This window comes from Ambystoma mexicanum, chromosome 1q, assembly GCF_040938575.1.
Source record: "Ambystoma mexicanum isolate Mex_15411 chromosome 1q, UKY_AmexF1_1, whole genome shotgun sequence".
Taxonomy (NCBI): domain Eukaryota; kingdom Metazoa; phylum Chordata; class Amphibia; order Caudata; family Ambystomatidae; genus Ambystoma; species Ambystoma mexicanum.
In genome coordinates this window covers 1,042,370,234-1,042,392,079 of record NC_090922.1, presented here as the reverse complement: position 1 = coordinate 1,042,392,079, position 21,846 = coordinate 1,042,370,234, and the positions used below count along the sequence as shown (strand labels likewise).

The following is a 21,846-nucleotide window of genomic DNA, read 5'->3' as shown; positions in this document are numbered from 1 at the left end:
GCATGTTCCAGAACCATTCAGTTATTTGTGTGTGTCTTGGTGGTTGCAGCTCCAGGGCTTATATGTAATAAACCTAGCAAATCACACAATGGGTGCTTTATGTTTTATCCTATGTGACATAGTCTGAGTTTTATAATGGTTAAAGCAGAACTACAAGTTACAGAATGCAAAGAAAATATACCAACTGGATAAGCACCTACAGATTGGAATGGATCATGTTGGCAACTATGTTAAATGGTAAATGGTTACAGTGTTGTACAAACTGTATCCGTGCGTTCAGCAGGCTCCCCACGTGTTTCCAATAGCCCTGAAGTAGACTTTCCTCTTCCAAGATGGCCACCACAACTATTTTTGTTTTCCCGCATAGAAACCCAGTGGAACATCTGAGTCCGCGAATGTTTTAGAGGGGTGGGGATGGATTTTGTCGACCAGACTTCTGTCCTTCTTTTATGTTCTTTCATGAATGTCAGCTGCCTGGTATAGCCCCGCCCCCTGCAGCTTTACCGCGCCCCTGCTCTCTGTGAGGCACAGTGGTGATCTCCTTTGCGCCGTCGGTTTGCTGGCCAATCACGCTGCGCTTCTTCCCACTGGGTATGCGCTCCTGGCCACGTCCCTGTGCACAGGCAGGCTAAGCCTGGCCGCGCGCTCACAACACTGAGGCGCGGCAGGAAGAGCCGCCTTGCCCCGCCCGCCCGCAGCGCTCACACTCCAGCACCATGGACTTCAACGTAAAGAAGTTGGCGGCGGGTGCCGGCACTCTACTCAGCCGCGCGGTGCAGGTACTTATAGGCAGGGGATCATGTGGAGGCTGGTGAACATGAATAGGGATCGGTGCAGGAGCGGGTGACGGTGGGTGGGGTCGATAGATGTATATACGTTCCCCCTGCTTGGCAGTGCTGCCCATGAGGAGGTAGGGCACTGGGAAGCTGGTGCTTCAGCCGGTTAGAGAAGCTTTGCTGAACTTCCTCTGTCTCCACTTCTGCCAGGCCAACAATGCGCACCGCTTTTCCCTCATTGTCAACAAAGTGGCCGCCCAGTGCGTATGCCCATGTCTACTGGTTCTCCCACCCCTGCCCCCTCTTTCTCTAAAGCTTCAGGAACAGTAACCTCCACCTCCTTGCAATGTATGTATCCTGTGTCACCCGAACCACTGACCCAACCTTTCCCCCTTCATTGGATGGTGTGAATGTGATCCGATCTACACTTGCTTTCCCCGAGACCCCCTCGCCAATCCTTGGGCCGGAGCACCAGGAGTGGTCAAGAAGGGTGTTGTCCTTCCTCGGGTGTAAGGCACTGAGTGTCTCTCCAGGATAGGGCTCTGGAAACAGCTGACAGCTACGAGCAGGATCAGTCAGCTGCTTCAGCTGTTAACACTTCCTTTTGCTGACACCGCTGGCCCTTTAAACCAATTCTAGGGCAATCTTATGTATCGCGATCGTCTGTACGCCCCCTTGCCCCTCCTCGCCCCCCAGATATTGCTCATTCTTGGACTAACGCAGAAGTAACGGGTCTTATAACTTGCAATCAATAATCGTGCCATCTGCCTGGTTTAGTGCAGTTGGTTGTCTTAAAACGAATCCCTCATTACGATGAGGAAGTTAACAGCATTACCATTTCTGTCTTTCTTGAGTGACCCGTTTAGATTGATCTGACGAAGTGGTTGGCCTCTCACAGCCTTGGTGTATGTGTGTACTGCCAATAACAGATGGAAGAGTAGTAAACTGATTTGCAAACGTGCACCGGATCGATTTAATGTGTGCACGCAATTTATTTTAGCACAACCATTTACTGTATGGCACACTTCTTCATGACCATTGAGCAAGTAGACTGATTTATCAAAATTGACTTTGCTCAGTGGGGAGGTTACCCTGACCTCTTATACTATTACATACAAAAACAAAGCTCGGGGTAAAGTTGAATTCATAGGTCTCGTACACGAAGGCTATTAACACAACTGTTGATTTAAAATGTGATCGCTTTGGCACCCTTGCTTTATATTTCTGATGTAGATATGATCCTTTAGTAGGCAACGCATCGTTTTCCGACCAGGCTAGATACTTCACGTTTTCCTCATGTGGCCTATACAGATGGCTTTGTGTAGAGAAATGTATTGGCAGTGAATCACTGTGCTAAGCCACATTCCCTGGAAGTTTCAGCAACTCAAAGATCATGTGTTTGACCACAAAAACGTTTTTTTTCTTTTAACTAGAAATTGGATAAAAATGTATTGGAGCAAGTAGATTTTTCTTATCTGGCGATGGACCTTAGATGTCTTTATATTAAAAATGCTGATAAGGTGGTAAGCCAGTTAAAACAAGGGGTGTCCTGAGACGTTTCGATCACCGGTTTGGTGGCTATTCTTTTGAACCACTGGTTAAGCTTTTAAGAAAATATTATTCCAACTATTATTAATGGCTAGGACTAGAGATTGGAAACATCTGAAATGGATTTAAAGAAAATGAAGGCTAAGCTCTAGAGATTCTCCCCTAGCTCCATTGGATGCCGTCAAAACCATACCTATACAATACGTTCACGATTAACTTGGCTTGACTTCTGCCTACTGCGAAAGTTGTATGTGTATTTGAACATCACAACTTTTCCGGCGAGTTCATTACTAGAGGACTCGGGAGCGTGCTGGACCTGGACACCCTTGCACGCTTTAACTTGACACATTTTTAAGACCAACAGACCTTTCTGTGTATTTCTCCACTACTAAGGAATTTATAATTTAGGGAGTAAAAAAGAAATCCTAATTGTGGGATTGGGCCAGAAATAAACGTAAGTAGGTACCAAAATACATTGATGACTTGGGGCACTGGCTTCATTGTAGGGCTGTTTATTGATTACATCAAACAACAAATACGTCATCAATAGCAGTCACCACTCCATCCATCAATTTTCAAGCCAGGCTCCTCACTCAACTGCTGTTCTCTGGGACAATCATCTGTCTAGCAGATGGATGTTCCATGATGTCAAACCAAGCATCAGGAGGAAGAGGAATGCACGACATTAAACATCCTCTTGCTTTACAGTGAACAACAAGGTGTTGCAACACAATTAAAATGTTCAATTTCTGTTAAAACAGTATGGCCTGCGCAGAATTTCCCAGAACCAGTTGAAACGGATAAATGTAAATGTGAAAACATTCCACACTGGGAACCTCCTCCAAGACCAGACCCTGCCTCTTCCTTCAGTTAATGTAAGCAGTGTCTTCTTCCATTAGTGCTAATAGCACCACCACCAACATGCACAATAGTATGCCACAGTGCACCTCTAGTGAAGCTTTGTAAAACAAATCTGTGGCCACGCCTCTCAGCACCATTTTTTAAATAAATGTACTATCAAGTACTTATGCACTATTCCCCCAAGGATACCTCACTATGCATTGTATGTTACCGTAAAATGTGCTCGAGGCACAACTAATGGTGCATATGCTGTGTGAACAGCAGTGCGTTGTACGCACAGGGGGATATTATATGCCACCTTAAATAACATGTTAAAAACGCAACTATGCAATTCATCAAGTGCAGCTTTTAACGTGCACCTTCTCACTTTACCAATTGATTACTTCTTGTAATCTTTAAACATCATTTTCACTCGTTTAACGTTTTTTTAACATGCTCTTCATCTCTTATAACAATTTCCAACATAACTTTCAACCATTTTATATTACTCTTTAAACTCATGTTCATTTTTTTAATCAACCTAATGCATTGTTTGTAACCTTTCCATTGTATGTAACTCCTAAACAAATATTCGACCAGAAACAAAAAAACGGCCCCTTTTGAATATCTACATTCCAGAGCAACAGGAACTTGTCAGCATCATCCTTTAATATTGTAATGCTGCCTGAATGATCCACAATGCCATTATATTTTTCCAGTCAGAACAAAGAAGATTAACTGTAATCTGGGCAACCATCATGGTTCAGACATCGCAGCAAAGCATTTTCCATACGTTTATAGGTTCTTTCTTTGATGTGAATGACACGATGGCACTTAAACGGCGCAAGGGCTGCATTCCTTCCATCAATGCAAAAAAGGTAAACGAGACATTTTCGAAAGTAAACAAAGCGCGAGGACTCTGCGCATTATCTCCTGTAGCTTGTGATCCCTTTTGAATGTACATAAACCTGAGTGCAGCATTTAAGGCACTTATATTTCCCGTATGCAGTTCAGTTTTCTTTTTAAACAGCTCTCCTTTTCATCTTAGTTGACATTCTGGCCAGAAATCAGTCACACAGACGATGCCAATTCACACTTTTCCCATCATACGTGACATATCAAATGTATAAGGGTTTTCCCTTTTTTTTTTTTTATTTTTATTTTTCTTTTCAAATCTTTTGTGTTCTTCAATGGCTAACATCTTGTACCTTATTTAAACTGTGCTTTCATTAACACTGCCATTCCGCTGCTGACAGAATTATTCAAACGCCTCTTTTTATTTTCATCCGCCCTCAGGCATTTGCAGTGTGCCCTTCTTCTTAAAATTATTCAATCCTTACTTTTTTCAATTCTTTTTTTTTCCTCCACTCGAACTTTCTTCTTTCTTGAAAAAATATGATCATTCCCTGTTACCATTTGCATCAGTTGTGCCCTGTTTCTTTGCACTTGTGTTCTTATCGGAGTCCTTGCCCTGTTAACAAGTGGAATTATTTTCTTTCTTCCTTCAAGATCCCACTCGTCTTCTCTCTCCGGGGTGCACTGGCTCTGGTCCTGTGTGGACCCCCTCCCCCCGCCCCCCACGGCACCCTTTTTTTTACCTTGCAGACAAAATATTGCATCTTAGGCTGCAGGCAGTGGTGATACATGAGGCAGTGACTTCAATGTAGGGATGTTTGATTACAGTGAATAATACGTAAGTCATCAATAGCAGTCACTGGTCCTTCCATCCGTTTTCCTGCAAGGCCTCTCACTCAACTGCTGTTATCGAGATCTGTCTAGCATATGGATGTTCCACGACGTCACAGCATGCCTCAGGACGAAGAGGAATGCAAGACATAACAAAAGCCATATAGAGGGAGCAGGTGCAGTCCTTGTCAACATATACATGAATACGACTGTTCGTTTTTTCCCAGGTTAAGCCACAAGTAGGCAGCATTGGTTATTTATCCTAAATCCGTTAACCTTTGGAGGCATTGGGGCCGAGGCTGGGCATCGTGAAAGATAAACAGTCTCATAGGTTGCGCAAGGATGAAAATACTAGGGAACCACAGCAATGCATATATGTTGTGATAAGTAAATCAATTAAGGGTAATAACTTACAATGTTGTTCATGATGTAACCCACCTCCATTCAGGAGACTTGTTTCATAGTATGATGTATGGTAGACCATTGTTGCTAAGCATCACAGTGGTAGAATACTGGAAAAAAATGCAAGGATTTTTGGATCGGGCGTAATGGCCTGGTTTGTTTGGTTAGAATGTTTTATAATTTGTTTCATAGAATCCATATTCTAATTTACGGTTTTAAATGAGTAATGAAATTGAGATTGTATTTCTTACTGGCGAAGTGGGCAGTGCCTATATTTTTTCCTTATGGACCTCGGGGCGAACATATTCGCTCATAGCACATAATGCGTTAAGCAGTTGGGTTGTATGCACAGTTTTTTCTATTTTTAACTTATACAATTATTAGCCATCATTTGACCTGAAGGTTTTCTGGTATTGAGAAAGAACGCCTTCTTGGGGGGACAGCATAGCCTAAACTGCTGGTTTTTTGTAACCCAAAATGACAGTGGTAGTTCTGCCTCTGAATGCCTCTGAAAGTGAGCTCGGTTAATCGTATTACCTTTCATAATGCTCCATGCTCAGTGTAGTGCAAAGATGTAAATCTGCTGATCCTGCCTATTGACACACCGCAGCAGCTGCTTTGTAGTTTGGCAAAAATGGCAGTTACAGAGTAACATGTGCATTCCTGCAAACAGCATTGTGGAACCTAAAGTTCCAGCAGGCAGGAACTTCCTTTAATCCTGTGCAGGCCTGATCACACTTATATAAATTGTGTACACCTAGTCCCTGGTGGAAAATTAATATCTAAATGTAAGCCATGTCTAGTTTTTAAATGTTGGCCTTTAGGAATCTACAACTATACTGGCCAAAACCCCTTTGTGTTATTTTTGTTGTCTGGTGTGTGTCTAATGACCGCTTTTGTGTATTCGCTGTCTGGGACCGACTGACAATTTTGGTTTCTGCTCTAGTATATCCTTTTGTTCTCTCTGGAAAAGACTTCCTTCCAGGAGAACACCATCTACCCCGAAGGGGAGGGTAAAGAACTAGTGCTTTAAAGCACTGGCCCTGCCAACAGAAATGAAGGGTTGGTAATTACTGGAGACTCTTTGATGCAGGGCAGATGAGAGGGCAGAGTTGGAATGGCCAAGTTAAAAGCCAAAACGGGTCCCACCATATTGGAATCTGTTGGGTCATTCACACATATTATTTCCCCTCCCCAATTCCTGCAGACAAAGCCCACTGAGGCTGAGCTAATCACCAACCATAGCAGTCACTTTGATCTCTACTGAAGACTGAACTTGGACCAATCCACTGAGACAAATTGACTAAAACGGGTTGAGGCAACCCCTTTAACTGGATTACCTTTGGATTTCAGAAGAAGGATTTAACCTAGGCCTGCATCTGGGTATAGGCTGTCTAAAGTCTCTGTCATAGAGGTGATGATAAAAGCTCCAAGAAGTGAGACACTTCCCACTCGAATTGCAGAAAAATATTTGGTGTGAACTGTGCAGACAAAACCTACTAGCAGCCTGACCACTGGAACCATGATCCAGAACAAGTGCTGTCTGGCAACCTTCCTGGCTGGGAAGAGCCGAATACCCTGGACGAGCCCCCCTAGCAAACCGGGATTCAAGGAATTGTTTTGGGATCTGTTTTCCCACCAACAACATTGAAAGGTGCCTCTAGTAGTTCTGAGCCCCTGGCTTGCCTTAAAGGACCATATTGACATTTAAGACCCCATCCCTGACTTTTTAGTTGTGCTGTTTTTTTTTTTTTTAAAGACTTTTTCATCGAAAGTGAACTTTGCTGCTGACCAGTTTGCCTGTCATCCGCTCTGTTCAGATCAAAGTGATTATTTCATCCTAAAGACTGTATATGCTGTGTATTCTCTTACAGGGGTGTGTTATAGTGGATTGGTATGTTGATTTTCATTGTAATTAGTCTCCTATAGAACCTTTTTTGCACATCCTTGTATCTTTGTACCCCAGTACTATTGCTGTTATGATGCTTCTTTTGGTAGCTCACATTCTTCCTTGCGAGTACAGCCTGCCCTCAGCCCGTGTTACCACAAGAGGCGAAGCAGGCATGCCTGTCGGTTGTGCTTGTTGATTGGGATCATTGATGTTTTAGTAGTACTGTGAGGCTGAGTAGGAGTTTCATTAACTATCCATCCCTGTATTCCTGCAAAGCAATATTAATTTCATCACAGGTATGATGTGGAAGTACTTTCTAGACTTTTTAACTTGTGAATGCTGCTGAGCAGGCACACAACAGTACAAATGAGTTGGCTGTGGATAATGTTTGCTTTCAAGCAGAAACCAACTGGTGTGTTAATATCTATGGGCTGAGTTACCCCTAGTATTTTTTCACCTGCTGTGTCTTAGCTTGGTACACCATTCTTCCTTCCAATCACCGCCTAATGTCATTCGAGAAACACCACTTCTGGTTTTCCTGGTAACTGAGCTCCTCTTGCTCCAGAAAAAGTAGCCATTTCCCCCTCTCACCAATATACATTACTCCAAGTACCTAGAAAGTTATCGATTTTCCATTTGAAGTCTTTGTAAGAAATATCACTTTTTTATAGCTCTTCGTGCCACATGTTCCCCCTGCTCCTAAATACCTTTTACAGGTGTTATCACCCAATTCATTGGTACTCAATTTAGTTTCCGATGCCAATTCGCATGCCAGATGCCCCATGACTGAGATTAGTTCTTACATTGTCTAAGATGGATAGGTCATCCAGTTTCCATGGATGCTATATACCCATGTATTAAGGGAGCTGAGATTCTGCACCCAGTTAGATCTCCTTTTTAAGAATAATTCATTTGTTTTCTTAGAACAATGGGAAATGTTTTAAGTAAACAGCAGTTCACTAAATAGTATGTATGCAAACTTGTCTTCACTGCTCCCAATCTTTGAAAATTAATGTCCACAGGCCAGCTATAGTATTTTACTTGTATTAAAGAAAGCATGTTACTTTCGTGATTACATTTGCATGTTGCATTTGGGGGTTTGCAGTGGCTTGCTCTGAGTGTAGCACAATACAAAACTCCAATAAAGTAAAACAAATTGTCATTTTATGTGGTAACCAAGTTAGGAAATGAGTAGCAATGACCATTGATATCATTTACTCGTGTTAGACTTGTATATCAAATGTTTTTTTGTTGTTGACTAGATTGAAAGTTACACAGGGCTGAATGCAATATTAAATCTTTCGTCAAACCCACTGTGTGAGATGGACAGCAATGTGTCACCATGTGACGAGCAGCACTGTTCTCGTGATTTTTAAATTGTCTGCATGCTTGCAAATGGAACTTGGAAATAAAATTATGTGCTTTCGTTACGTCTGTGAAACACAAATCTACCATGTTATGAAACCCATGCCCCTTAACTAATGTAGAATACGTTTTTTGTCTTACTATCATCTCATTAGCAAAGACGTGCAGTTAAATATGGATTCTGGGACTTAGGAAAACCTAAGAAAATACTTTGGGCGGTGGAAGGGGTTTGAAGTTGCTGAATCCATAGGAGAATTGGTCGAGTTTTAAAGTTTCTTAGGACAGTTTGATTTTGCTGCATATATAGGCGGGGAGGCATTTGTCAAAAATATCTGCTACGAATTCTCCTGCGACCTAATAGGCTGCGAAGTAATCTGCCATTGCCGACATGTTTAAGTTCCGATAACTGCATGGTTAATTTTTTCACTGAGCTAAAAGAAATAGAGGATCTATGTCCACCACTGTTATTTTTAAATTGCGTATTGATGTTCATTATTGTGAAATGTGAGTCCTGCTTTCATAAGGCTGTGAAAAGTAAGAGGCGTTTATACATGCTTAGGTTTGTCTTGATTTCCTTGGGGATAACCACAAGCCTCTTATCTCCTCCTCGTTTGAGGCTGTGAAGACAGACCCCTGGTCATCAGTCACTTATGTCAAAACTCACCATAGGCTGTCTCTCAGCGCTAAAAGACAGGTATGCCTAGGTTCATGTGATCATAAAAATGATTACACATCTACAGTCAGGAATTGTAAAGTTCTTAGACTTAAAGATACTACTCTGACACGTTGCCTTGAATTATACACTTGACACAGGAGTTACCTTGTTAATGCATTTAATATGACCCCTTATCTTCTGACAGTTCTTATTCTCATTAAACAAGCTAAAGCCAAAGCAGATGTAACATCACACCTATGAACAAGATGGCCATGTGGGCAAAGAGCATGTTTGAATGTGTAATGGAACAAGTGGTGGTTTAGTTTAACGCATGGGTATCCTTTATCTCTTATTGAGCTACGCTACACTATACGTCATTAGTGTCCATGCACACAGCAAGCGTCCACTTGTCACTCACGTTTTAGAGCGGAGTGTGCTGCAAATGAAACGCTCCTGTGGTTGACGAGTTCAGCTTAGCTGGGATTGACTGCGTCTCTCGTATGCTGCTGCTGCACTGCACTCTTCCCCAGCCCCTCCGGCTTTAAATGTACTGGCAAGTTTGCTGCTCTCCCTTCTTTCCTCTCCTTGTGCTGGGCTGTATGTCTACCAAGTAACATAGCGGCTTTGCACGTGTGGGTTCGTCATTTCCACTATTTGGAACATTTAGCAGGCTAGCGTGCCACTTTGTTCGTTCGAGGTGAATCTCCTATGTGAAACTGTTAGATTTTCTTTTGCATCTCAAAATGAGATCTCTGTACCCGTTAGTAAATGCCTTCACTGTACTCTATGGCATTTGTGAAGTTCTGCAACATCACAGCATCGTATGCTTCTGCATGCTATCTTAGCCAGCTGTCTGTTGTCAAGGGTTATCTCACTCACTGGTTACCCAGTGCTTCATTGGTACCCTATGGGCCTTGACTTGGCGAATGTGAATGATGCTTCTGTTCACGTCTTTCAATGTCCTGTTCTTGAATCCTTATCAGATAACACTTAACTATGTTAGTTTAAAAGGCTGTTCTCAGGTAACACCTAATGGTGTGAAGTCAAACGGGCTTCAGACAGCTTTGTGGTCGGCCAAGCTGCCAGAGCAGGAAACGCACTATTTATTGGTTGTTCCCTGATCTGCAGGACTTATGAACACTTGTTCCTCAAGTGTCGCACACTTTGTATGCATTATTACATTTTATGTTAGTGTTGTGTCTGCTTAAAGAACCTCTTTTATGACTACAGGTAGTATGAGATATGAAAAGCTGTCTGAGTTCATGGCACCCCTTCATAGATCAGGGATTTGTAGCCCTGTAAAGCCATCATTAACAGCTTCTAGGAACTATATTTGCAAAACAGGCCTCCTTTGTTGGTGGCAAAAATAACGCATATGGATCCTACCAATGGTGAGTAATGATTACTGCATGCAAAAATAAATGAGTTGCTTGGTGAATATGAGCACCTAGAAACATTGTAGATGCTATGAAAAATCAAATGAATAAATGCATCACACTTTGAAGTAGTTAGAGGTTACACAAGCGTACATTAATACATGCATTTAACAGTGAGCCATTCAGGTTAAATCCAATATTATGTTACTGGAAATAGCTAAGGGCACATGAACAAATGCATGTATTTAATGTGAGGTATTTAGGTTAATTCAAACTCCTTAGTGGCAATAGTTTCAAGGTAAGACGAGGCATTGTACTTGCATGTTCTGAATACTCACAAGTCATAGTAGGTTTGCCTCCCCCCCATCTTCCCTCTCTGCTCTTAAACATTGTGTTGTAATGCACTTCCCACTCTCCCGCCCCGCCCTGCCCTGCCTAACAAGCAAATCATAAATAAATACATTCTTTGAGAACCCATTACAAATGAAAAACCAGCATAACTTGGCTCCTGACTTTCTGACCCAGAATGCTTTAGAAAGTGTGATCTTGAGCTTATGACCACATGTGTAAACAGTCCACAGTTTAAATTGGTGCTCCTTGAGGTTAACCAATATGTGAGTGCCTCTGTTAACCACAGTGATTTGATGGTTGAGGTCATCCAATACGTACATATGCTCTGTGCACAAACTTGTCCCTTGAGGTATAATGCAGTATATTTTCACTTATGTGTACCCTGATTGTGATGCCAGTAGCGGCAGACCCCGCAAAATGTCAGGCTTTCTGAACTCTGGATTGCTGCTAATCCTCTTTTGATATGCGTTCGAAAGCAAAAAGGTGAATGATACAAAATGGGCATGTCTGATTTCTGCAAGGGCATGAGCATTGGCTTATTATGTCATGCACTCCTGGAACCAGAGGTAGCCATCATTTGTAATCCAGCTTTGCAACTGGAGGCTCTGTAGTTTCACTTTCTGGTGTGTTGGTCTCACTGGAGATATCTGGACATAATCGTTGATTTCGTCGTTCTCTGCACGCTTTCTTTTTCCTTGACATGCTCCCATGGCGAGCTGTGGCTTCTGAAGGGGTTTCAAGGAAATCACAGTAGAACACCCTCAAGAATCTCTGTATGCCACACACGTCTCTGTGAACGCACAAAGTGTTGGCAAGTCGAGTATGCCACAGTGGAAGTCTGGATGATGAGACTTTGACCCTCAAGTTCTTGGTGAAAAGTGATTCCTTGTTGCACACCAAGCATCTGGCAATAGCTGATACCATCGACTTCTTGCACGTCGGCATAGATCAGTTCTGAAACGAAAACGAGTTGCTTCGAGGCGCTTCATGTTGTGAACATTCATAATTCAGTGTCTACAGCAGCATAAAAGAGAAAGTGCAAGTAGTAGCAGACCACACAAAGAACCAATTTGTGTTTTAATGAATGTGGTCAGCCCTTTTTTCGAAGAGCTTTTGTGGCAGCCATTGTAATCGCAGCAAAACCAGAATTCGTGCCAGTTAACTGTGAGCTGTCAATTAAAGAGTGCTTGGCCTTTTCCATTGTATCTTTGGAGGCTAGTTGAGATGCAATCTGTTTGACCACTCCGGAGTGTGCTTCAAGATAACTCTTCACTGCTGCACACTCTTAAATGCATGTTTTGCAGGCGTGCCATATGCAAGCTCCATTTTGGAAATTATAAGGGTCTTAACTTGAGACTGGGCCAGTGTAGGAATTTGAATTGTGATGGCCTGGGTGGATTCAGAATAAACCCACAGCACATTTGTGTACTCTGTGACCAGGGTTGGAACCCCAGTTGCAACATGACAACAGGACTCCTTGCATTGCAAAAGATATGAGCCATTAGATAAGTGGTGTACTTGACTGTGGAAAAAAATGCAATTGGTGTAACTTGAAGTGTGCATTTAGTGTTACTTTCATAGGAATTTACTGATGCTGCAAGCGCGCATAACCGTGCGAGTCGACCCTTTCAATTCTCGTAATGAGTATAGTGTTATTTGAGGACTTTAAGATGACACACATGCATGTGAATAAGGCACTACATAGTCCTCCCTGATCCAAGTGCACATTACCCCCGGGAATGCAGTTCCTGACCTACCATGGAAGGTGTTGTCTGTAGGGGAATAAACACACCATACAAAATCCAATTTGTCAAGGCTGGTACCCAGGCAGATGAGGCTGCAAAACCTTTTGTAAGTACACTAAGCAACAAGAACGTAGAGTCTGACATTGACTGGCATATTGCAACCTTGGAAAAGTGAAGTGCTTTTATTTGTCTGGCCATGAAATTGCATTCCAATCTGGCACTCCTCTGCTAAGAGTGTCCAGAAAATCTGTTACCACAGAGAGACTTACTGCGGCTTCTTGGTCGCTTCTAATCATAGTCAGGTCACACTGAACCAATCCCACTCCGTTAGTAATGACCTTCCTTAACGCGTAGAAGCCCTGCTCTAGCGCTTGATCATTAAAATCTGAATCATGAAATCCTAGTTGCCCTGCTTCACTTTCAGTCTGCAGGATTTGCATTATTGCTTGTGACCAAGTGTACGTTTTACCCATTATTGCCGCTTGCCGCAACTCACAAGGTACTCTAGGGTGTGAGGTGGTGCAGGTAGCTGATCTCCTGACACACCCACTCTGTGTGTGCCTCAGAACAGCAGCTGACTGCATGATAGCTGTCCAATTCTCTTTTACGAAGTTAATCTAGAGATTTTATCACCTCACTCAGGTGATACTGCGAAAGCATTCCTTGGCACAGCTTACCTATGGATATAACTTGTGTTAGGGAAGTGTTTTTGTGTCCACACTGGTTCCTGCTCTTCTTTTATAGCTTTCATTTGCTTCAACCGCCCATAACACCGGACTCCCTGATGCATAGGTAATATGCTTGGTGCCATTGCGTTCTTTTTCTTCTCTATAGGACGCACTCCAGAACTCTGCTTCTTCCCTCTTCCAGTCAGGGTAGAAGCTCAAATTACATTACTTCAAGTGGTTTGGAACTGCATATAATTTAGAAAATACACAAAATGTGGGAATCTACATACCATGTCTAACTTCTGAACACCTTTTGATTTGCCATATCTGCTGACCACAAAGGGACAGTTTCCTGCCATGTTTGTTGAGTCATGTTTGAAGTATTGTCAGTCAAAAACGACTGAATCTGCAACATACATGTGCTGTGCACCCTTTGGCTCTGGAGGGAACTTAGAATGATTTTCAAACATGTAATCCCCTGCCTGGTATGGTCTCGGTGAAATATATGGGAACTGTGCTTGGAATTCAGGACTATCGGTTTGGAAAGGTACTGCAGTGTTCCCAGAAAGTGTATTTGGGCCACAGGATATGGTCACGTTTGACAAGTAAAAAGGCATTGTAATATCGCACATAACACACATGGGACCCCATCTCATGAAGATCCTCGTCATCAAAAGCATCAAATAATGCATTTTGCACAAATGTCTGGAGCCTAGTTTTTAACAGTTCTTTATGTTCTGAACAGAGGATTACTGGGTGCAACAGTCTGGATTCATCAATCACAGAAAAAGTGTGAACTTGCCGCTGTTTGGCTGGGCCATTAAACATCTTAAATGATGGCAGCCACACATGACCCATGGTTAGCGGAAACATTTGTATTGCGGCTGGAGTTCCTGGCTCTTGGAGCTCTTTTCTGTAATGTGTGAAGAACTTAAAGGCTTTAGAACCACTTCTGTGCTTGCAGGTGGAGTGGAAACCTTGCTCAAAAAATGCCCTGAAGTCAGTGAGATGAGAAACCTATTGAGGCTCAGCCACAGTAGAAGGAAGTATACTGCCAGCATTATATAACCCCGTTTCAGAAAGTATGTCCAAAAGGATTCTTTCATTACTTTAGCAACCAGAAAGGCTTTCTGTTTCCAAATTGGAAGACCTGCAGTACTTCCCTGAATTGTGGAGTTGTAATCCAGAATGGCATATTCTTCTTCATCTTGCACGCCAATCATTATTTGTCAGATCTCCGTCTCTTCTGCTTCTTCGGCTCCTCAACTGGAAGAGGATGATTGCATGGAAACATTGCGGTAACCATCTGGAGCGGGTTTCAGGTGATCCACAGAAACCTGTCTGGTGCCTCTCTTGGGTTGTATTGCCAGCAGGACAGCAGTTCTGGAACCTTTCAATCTGATTACTCCTAATGCTGGTTTGTTGGATGGGCTAAACCGAGTCTTATCATGGATCTTCTCCAGGACCCAATCTCCTGCTTTGATAGCAGTCTCAGGACTGGCCTCAGCAGCTTCCATCTCGAGGTATCCCAGGCCTCAGCAGCTTTGTCGCCAGCAGTTGCTCATGCCTAGAGAAGGGGCTGGGGAGTGTGCAGATCAGGCATAAACATCTTTCTCAGAAACAAGAGTTCAAATGGAGTCTTACTGTTGCATAGAGACTGACGTGGTACATTTTTGCTAACTAGATGCACGCTGTCCACCCAGTTAACCCCTCCCCCCATCGAAAGAATGCATTTAGTCAGGCACAACATTGAGTGCTTTGCCCTTCCTATGAGCCCATTTCACCTCTGGATCATGTTATGGGTTTAGAAACTTGCAGCTCTAATCCCAAAGCCTCTAATGGCTTTCTCAGGGCCCGCCCGGCGAAAGTTAGACCATCATCGGCATGGAACGTTTGAGTTGCTGTCATGGCTACTACACCCCGAGTGCCTGCATGAATGATTTGCTCTTTTGAGGAATCATCCAGGTGAACCTAGTGCCAGAATCCACTATTACTAGAATATATTTGTACTTATTTATTGCTGGTTGTGGTCCTATATGATCCAGATTTTGAATCTCAAAAGGCGAGGTTGCCTTTCTTAAAGGAGCCTCTTTAGGTTTTTTGCTGTGGTCCATGGTTGTCTTCGGACATGTCACAGTTCACTATGTATACCTTAACCTGCTGCCTTAATGCTGGCCACCAATACCTGTCAAGGAGCAGCTGTGCATTTGCAGTAACCCAAAAATGGGTAGATGCAAGTCCAGCATGTGTGGCTGCTATTAGCTTTTCTCTGTCTGCTCTATTATGGATTAATCTTTGAATAGGATCCCCTTTCTTCATAGGAATTGTGACTACTACTTCATTATTCTCAATGTCATAAATATAATTACTTGGGGGAAACCTTTCTGCCGGGGTATAGTACTCAAACAAGCTTTTTATAGTTCCTCATCCATTTGTAGTTGGTAATCGAGTTATGACTGCTATTTTTCTCGCTGTGTGCTCTTCGGCATATTTATCTGCCAATGCATTGCATGTGCCCTTTAGTATGTGCTGTTGTGTGCCTCACCCATAGCAAAGGGTAAGTCTGTTTAAGGTCCCACATTTGTTTCCAGAGTTGCCTGGAAGCAATAGTTTTATGCCTAATGTCTTTAAAGTAATTTTGAATCCACCAATGCAAGTCAGTTTTAAGTCCTGACAATCTAATCTGAATCTGAGACTACTAGTGTGGGCATCTCCGAGTCTGCTTGGCGCATTGCAAGCAACAATCCATGCATTTCAGCGGTCTAGGCAGACGTGTCTCCCAGGTGCTTTGTTGCAATATCAGTATGTTTAAATGCTTCTTCATGTGTAAAATATCCTACCACTGCTGCACATGCAGCTGCATATTTTTGAACGTGTTCTTACAGCTGTTATGGCAGAGCCATCACAGAAAATTAATTGGAAAAAATCAAACAATGGCATGTCTAACAGTGAGGTGTCTGGTTCTGTATCCATTGTCCAAGTCAATCCACTCATTCTTTGCAATTCTTCTTTATAATTATATTTTAAATCTGCAGCATGTTGAGATGCTAACCATTGAATCCATCTAGTATGTAATGCCTTTGCATTGGGCACGCTAGCTTTTGTAGCCGCCTCAAGTTGAGCTAAAGGTGTATGTGTATAGTTCTATTCGCCGCCAACAGCCTTTCTTTCTGAATGATCATCTGAACTGAAGGGAATATTTTACTTGGGTGTAAATCTTAATTCAGATGTGGAATATACATTTGATACGCCCTCCCTCCCACCCCTGCTCTCTGGGCCCCCCCTCCCTCTCTCCCTCCCACCCCTGCTCTCTGGGCCCCCCCTCCCTCCCTCCCACCCACCCCTGCTCTCTGGGCCCCCCCTCCCTCCCTCCCACCCACCCCTGCTCTCTGGGCCCCCCCTGCTCTCTGGGCCCCCCCTCCCTCCCACCCACCCCTGCTCTCTGGGCCCCCCCTCCCTCCCTCCCACCCCTGCTCTCTGGGCCCCCCCTCCCTCCCTCCCACCCACCCCTGCTCTCTGGGCCCCCCCTCCCTCCCTCCCACCCACCCCTGCTCTCTGGGCCCCCCCTCCCTCCCTCCCACCCACCCCTGCTCTCTGGGCCCCCCCTCCCTCCCTCCCACCCATCCCTGCTCTCTGGGCCCCCCCTCCCTCCCTCCCATCCCTGCTCTCTGGGCCCCCCCTCCCTCCCTCCCACCCGTGCTCTCTGGGCCCCCCCTCCCTCCCACCCCTGCTCTCTGGGCCCTCCTCCCTCCCCACCCCTGCTCTCTGGGCCCTCCTCCCTCCCTCCCTCCCCACCCCTGCTCTCTGGGCCCGCCCACCCTCCCTCCCCCCTGCTCTCTGGGCCCTCCCTCCCTCCCTCCCTCCCACTTGCTCTCTGGGCCAACCCTCCCTCCCACCTGCTCTCTGGGCCCACCCTCCCTCCCTCCCACCTGCTCTCTGGGCCCACCCTCCCTCCCCTCTGCTCTCTGGGCCCACCCTCCCTCCCCTCTGCTCTCTGAGCCCACCCTCCCACCCTCCCTCCCTCCCCCCTGCTCTATGGGCCCACCCTCCCTCCCCCCTGCTCTATGGGCCCTCCCTAAAGCTCTCTGGGCCCACCCTCCCTCCCCCCTGCTCTCTGGGCCCTCCCTCCCCTCCCCCCCTGCTCTCTGGGTCCTCCCCCCCCTGCTCTCTGGGTCCTCCCTCGCTCTCCCTGCCTCCTGCTCTCTGGGCCCACTCCCCGTCGCTCTATAGGCCCCCTGCCCCTCCACCCCCCCGCTTTATGTGCCCAAAAAGTGGAGAAGGCATTGTCTTATTGATTATCTGATTTCAATATTTGCGTACCAATTGTTTTAAGTGTAAAGCGTGAGTAAGCAGTGAATCGTGGTAATGTTTATTCTTTTGGTTGCTGTTCTATCTTTGTATATAAACATTCTCTGTTGGTAATCGGCAACCTTTTAGCAGCATGTCTGAAAAATCGTTGTGGTTATGCCCTTTCAGTGTGAAGTTCTGTTACCATGTTGGCGTTTTCTGTGCAATACTTGAGTGCAGTTCCTCTGCACCTGTAACAGAGCTTATTGGGAGGTGATCATTTTGCACCTTAGGATATTGACTGTTGTAGTATAGTTTTCTGTTCATATGTTTGCAAAATGGTGTCGGACTCCTTTCAGGTTGCAAGCTACAAGTCAGCCATGAGAAGTGAGTCCCCATTTCTTGCTCTCTGTTAACTCTGCAATGGCTAGTGCACTTTTTGTGCCCTGATAAATGTTATATTGTTTGCAATTATGTTTAGTCTTCACACACAAAATAGCCATTTCCACATTTTGAGCTGTATGTGAATTCCAAGTTGGGGTTTCTTTCCAGATGTCAAAAATGCTATCATTAAATCACTCCTGGCAAATGGTTGTGGAAAAGTAAGGTTGAAAATGAATTCCCTATAAAAATTAGCCATATAGATAGATATTTGTACAAAAAGGGCTATATAAATGTTCATAGGACTTCCAACATTGTTTTGATATGACAGAATAATTCATTTCCGAAGGTAAAGATATTTCAGATCAAAGCTTGTTCTACTAAAGCAACAGTGAATTCTGCTGGTAGCACATGTGCGCTGGTTCTCTCAGTTGCATGCATGCTGTCTCCAGTCGCACCCTCTAGCTGGCGTGTTGGTATTTAGTGAGCTGATATCGGGAGAACAGCTTTCCACTGTTTGGATAATGTCTCTGGTATCCTCCAGAAAAGATCTTGACATGTCGGGTAAAGGGTTAAAGCAGGATTCAATTTGCACTCGTCATTGAGTGGTGATTAACGTATGTGTAGAACTGAGGTGGCGAATGATTTTATCTTTTTTTTATAACTTGCTTGTAGCTTTTAACTTGACCGATTTCTCCTGGTTGAAGTAACTTCTCTATATACTTTCCAATGTGCTCTGAAATTCATACACGTAAACAAAACCGTCATGTTCTTCTGCGTTTTGGGAAGTAAAGAAGCGCTCCTTGTTTACATAGGATTTAAATAATTCACCTTTTGTGGCTCAAACAGCCCCCTTTTGAGGCCATTTGAGCACAATTCTGTAGTTTTGGTTGTCACTTTAATAGGTGGGTTTTGTTCTGTATGAACATAGTGAGCAGTAGTCTCAGTGACTCTATGTTACAATTTATTCCAAGTGCGAAATGTTTAAACTTGCCTTATAGCTCTCATTCTTCTGCAGATTGTTGCAGGAGCCACGCTGCCAGGGCTCCTGTAACACTCTGCTTGCCTACCTACAATCTTGCTGAGCATGCGCACTACTGGGCTAAGGCCACTGTATTTGTGCGGTGCATCGTACCTGTTGCGCAGATTTCATCATTTTATTTTGGGAATTCATCTATTTTAAAGTAGGCAGCCTGAGGATTGCAGGTTGTGTAATTCCCAGCCCAGCCTTTAACCGAGTGCCTGGTGATTTCGAACTTTGCTACCTTTTCCACACTGCCTCATTGTTTCCTTGGCCTTCTAAGATGGCTGCACTGCTTTTTTTTTTTTTTTTTTTCTTGAAGTGAGCAGCCTTGCCTGGCCTCATTTCCCCCCCTCCCATTGGTTGCCTGGCCTTGATAGGCCAATCACTGCAACTGGGAGGCGGGAGCCGGGCCAGGACTACGAAGGCCCACGACGAAGGCCCCTGTCTGCTACAGAACGCTGCTTGTGGTATTCTCTTGGCACCCCTGCACTTGGATTTACATGATGCTGCTGCCTTACTAAGAAATCTGGATATGCATAATACACCTCCATAACTATGGGTTTATTCCCTCCTATACACGCTTCTACCCTCTTTTGACTCTTGTCTCCCATGTTTGCACTTCTGATTGAACTGCGTTTTGCACCCACAGCTAGCTTCTGATTCTGGTTGCTATTCAAATCTGTCTGCGTTTATGCATTTAACTTAGTTTCACATCTGGCTGTGTTTTATGCAAACCTGTTGTCATTTTTGCATACCCCCCCCGCTTTATGCTTGTGATCCCTGACTGCCTGCCCGTTTGCCTGCCTTTTGTACTTCGCTCCCTCTACCCTTCCTGCTTGCCTCTTAACTTTCACCACACTCACCGTTTGTCTTCTCTTCCTATCCCCTTCTTTTTCCCCTCTCACCTTCCCCTTACAATATTCTCTGCACTTTATCTCAAATGTCGTCTAACCTATTCCGATAGTACCTTGCTTGTTTCCCTCCCCCCTACCTCCTTGTTTGTTCCTCCCCCCTCCAGCACTACCAGAAATGTTGTGAGGCCTAGTACGATAGTTGCTTGTCTGTCTCATCTCCTACCACCCCACACCCCTCCTTACCTTTGTCACAACTCTTGTACTATCTGATAGTAATTTTTCACATTTTTAATATCTCAAGGCCTTGTAAGAATGTAATTGTATTTTCCCTTGTTCCCTCCCTTTCCTCGCTTTGAAACACATTGTGTATAGGCGCTATACAAAAAAACTATCAATAACATATATATATATATTCTCCAGTTAAACAAACATTTCTGTTCAATTTTCTAAGGATTTCAGTGCATTTTTCTGTCTTGAAATGTTGCTAAAATCTTCGAGCATAACACAATCCTAGCAGCTTCTTAGAATGGCCTTCTAAAAAACTGTTCTGGAGGCCTAGTGCTGTCAGGTGGTATGAAATCGGGTTCCAATTTGCACACGTTTTTCTCCACTCGTAGGGATGTGTCACCCTCCCTCCGATAGCAGGGTTTCTTGACTTCTTTTGGACTGAGTGTACACCTTGCATGACACTACTATATCGGAGCCATGAGTCTTCAGCAGCCCTGATACTCTTCTTTCGGTGGCATTTCCACCTCTTATCATCTGGCTTAACTTCTTCCTTCTTCCCTTTATGCTTCCTAAGGGTTAATGAAGCAGATGTTCTAGTCTTTCAAAGACAGATTTACATGCCAGTAAGTTGTGAAAGTGTGTTCTGCAGTCCCAGGGGGAATTCAAATTGGTGATTGCTGTGCGATGAGAATTGTGGTCAAGGCCCACCAAACAAAACATGACCAACTGTAGTACTAGCTTAACATGAGAATCATATCGTTGCTGCTCCTCATTGAACAGGATCGATGTTCAATAAAATGTCATCTGTATGTATTGAAACCTCCTGTCTGGTTAACTGAAATCTGTTCATTATTTTATTCATTACTATAATGCCCATTTGCAAATGTTCCGTAAGTTTGTATTTTTGCGACACTTTAATTATCTGCATACGAGAAGATTTATTTTTCTTCAAACAGTACAAAAAGTGCTAGTTCACTGTAAAAAGATGTTTTTCTGTAGTTTTCATTTGCGATGTTGAAATGTACCATGCTATAATTTGACAGTTCACAGAGGAAAAGCTCGGGCAGGCTGAGAAGACAGAATTGGATGCTCACTTGGAGAACCTTCTGAGCAAAGCAGACTGCACTAAACAGTGGACCGAAAAAATCATGAAACAGACGGAAGTATTACTACAACCTAATCCAAGTAAGGCACGTTTTTGAATTCACATTAGATTTGGCAGCATTGCTCTTTCTGTGTTATGCCTTTTTGATGAAGGGACCAACAAAACACTTAAACTGTGAGGGAGGCATGGTATCGAGCAGTGACACAGTCCCAGTGGATACTAGTTCAAAAACCTTATTTACAAATTTGCTTGGGATGGTGGAATTCCTAACTGGCCCTAACTCTAAAATGGGAGTAATCTCGACGATTAAACAAATGTGTTAAGAGAATACAAAAAGGAATAGTGTGTCAAATAGAAATGTCAGAATTGCTACAGCACCAACTCACTTCCCCCAGCTTCAACCCCATGGAGTCTTGAGAGTCTCTTAATAAAGAAAGGATAGGTGGATGGCACAGTTCTATTTGTCTTGCACACTTCGGCTTACTGGTACAGTTCAACAGCTCAATCTGAGGCTTTCAATCTCTTGTGGTTCAATCACTTCCTTACGCTTCACGTGCCTTGTTATCAATACTCCGTTCATATGCTCTTAATTTCTCACAGTTCTGTACAGGCTTCCCTCTGCCGGGCTCGAGCCCGTCTTGCTCTTTGTTGGGGTTCCCTTCTC

General features: G+C 43.9%; 1 protein-coding gene across 6 annotated transcripts in view; it reads left to right on the top strand.

The window, feature by feature from the left end:
- The first annotated feature begins 476 nt into the window (after window positions 1–476).
- Window positions 477–21,846, top strand: part of SH3GLB1 (SH3 domain containing GRB2 like, endophilin B1) — a 479,029-nt gene continuing 457,659 nt past the window's right edge. For 2 of the 6 annotated variants that reach the window (XM_069641733.1, XM_069641729.1), the window contains exons 1-2: window positions 582–779; window positions 21,121–21,262. In XM_069641733.1, coding sequence (XP_069497834.1) covers window positions 717–779; window positions 21,121–21,262 — 205 coding nt within the window. In that variant the 5' untranslated portion in view covers window positions 582–716. Of the gene's footprint in view, window positions 780–21,120; window positions 21,263–21,846 lie in introns of all 6 variants that reach the window. The other 4 variants (XM_069641731.1, XM_069641728.1, XM_069641732.1 and 1 more) reach the window with 4 other exon arrangements.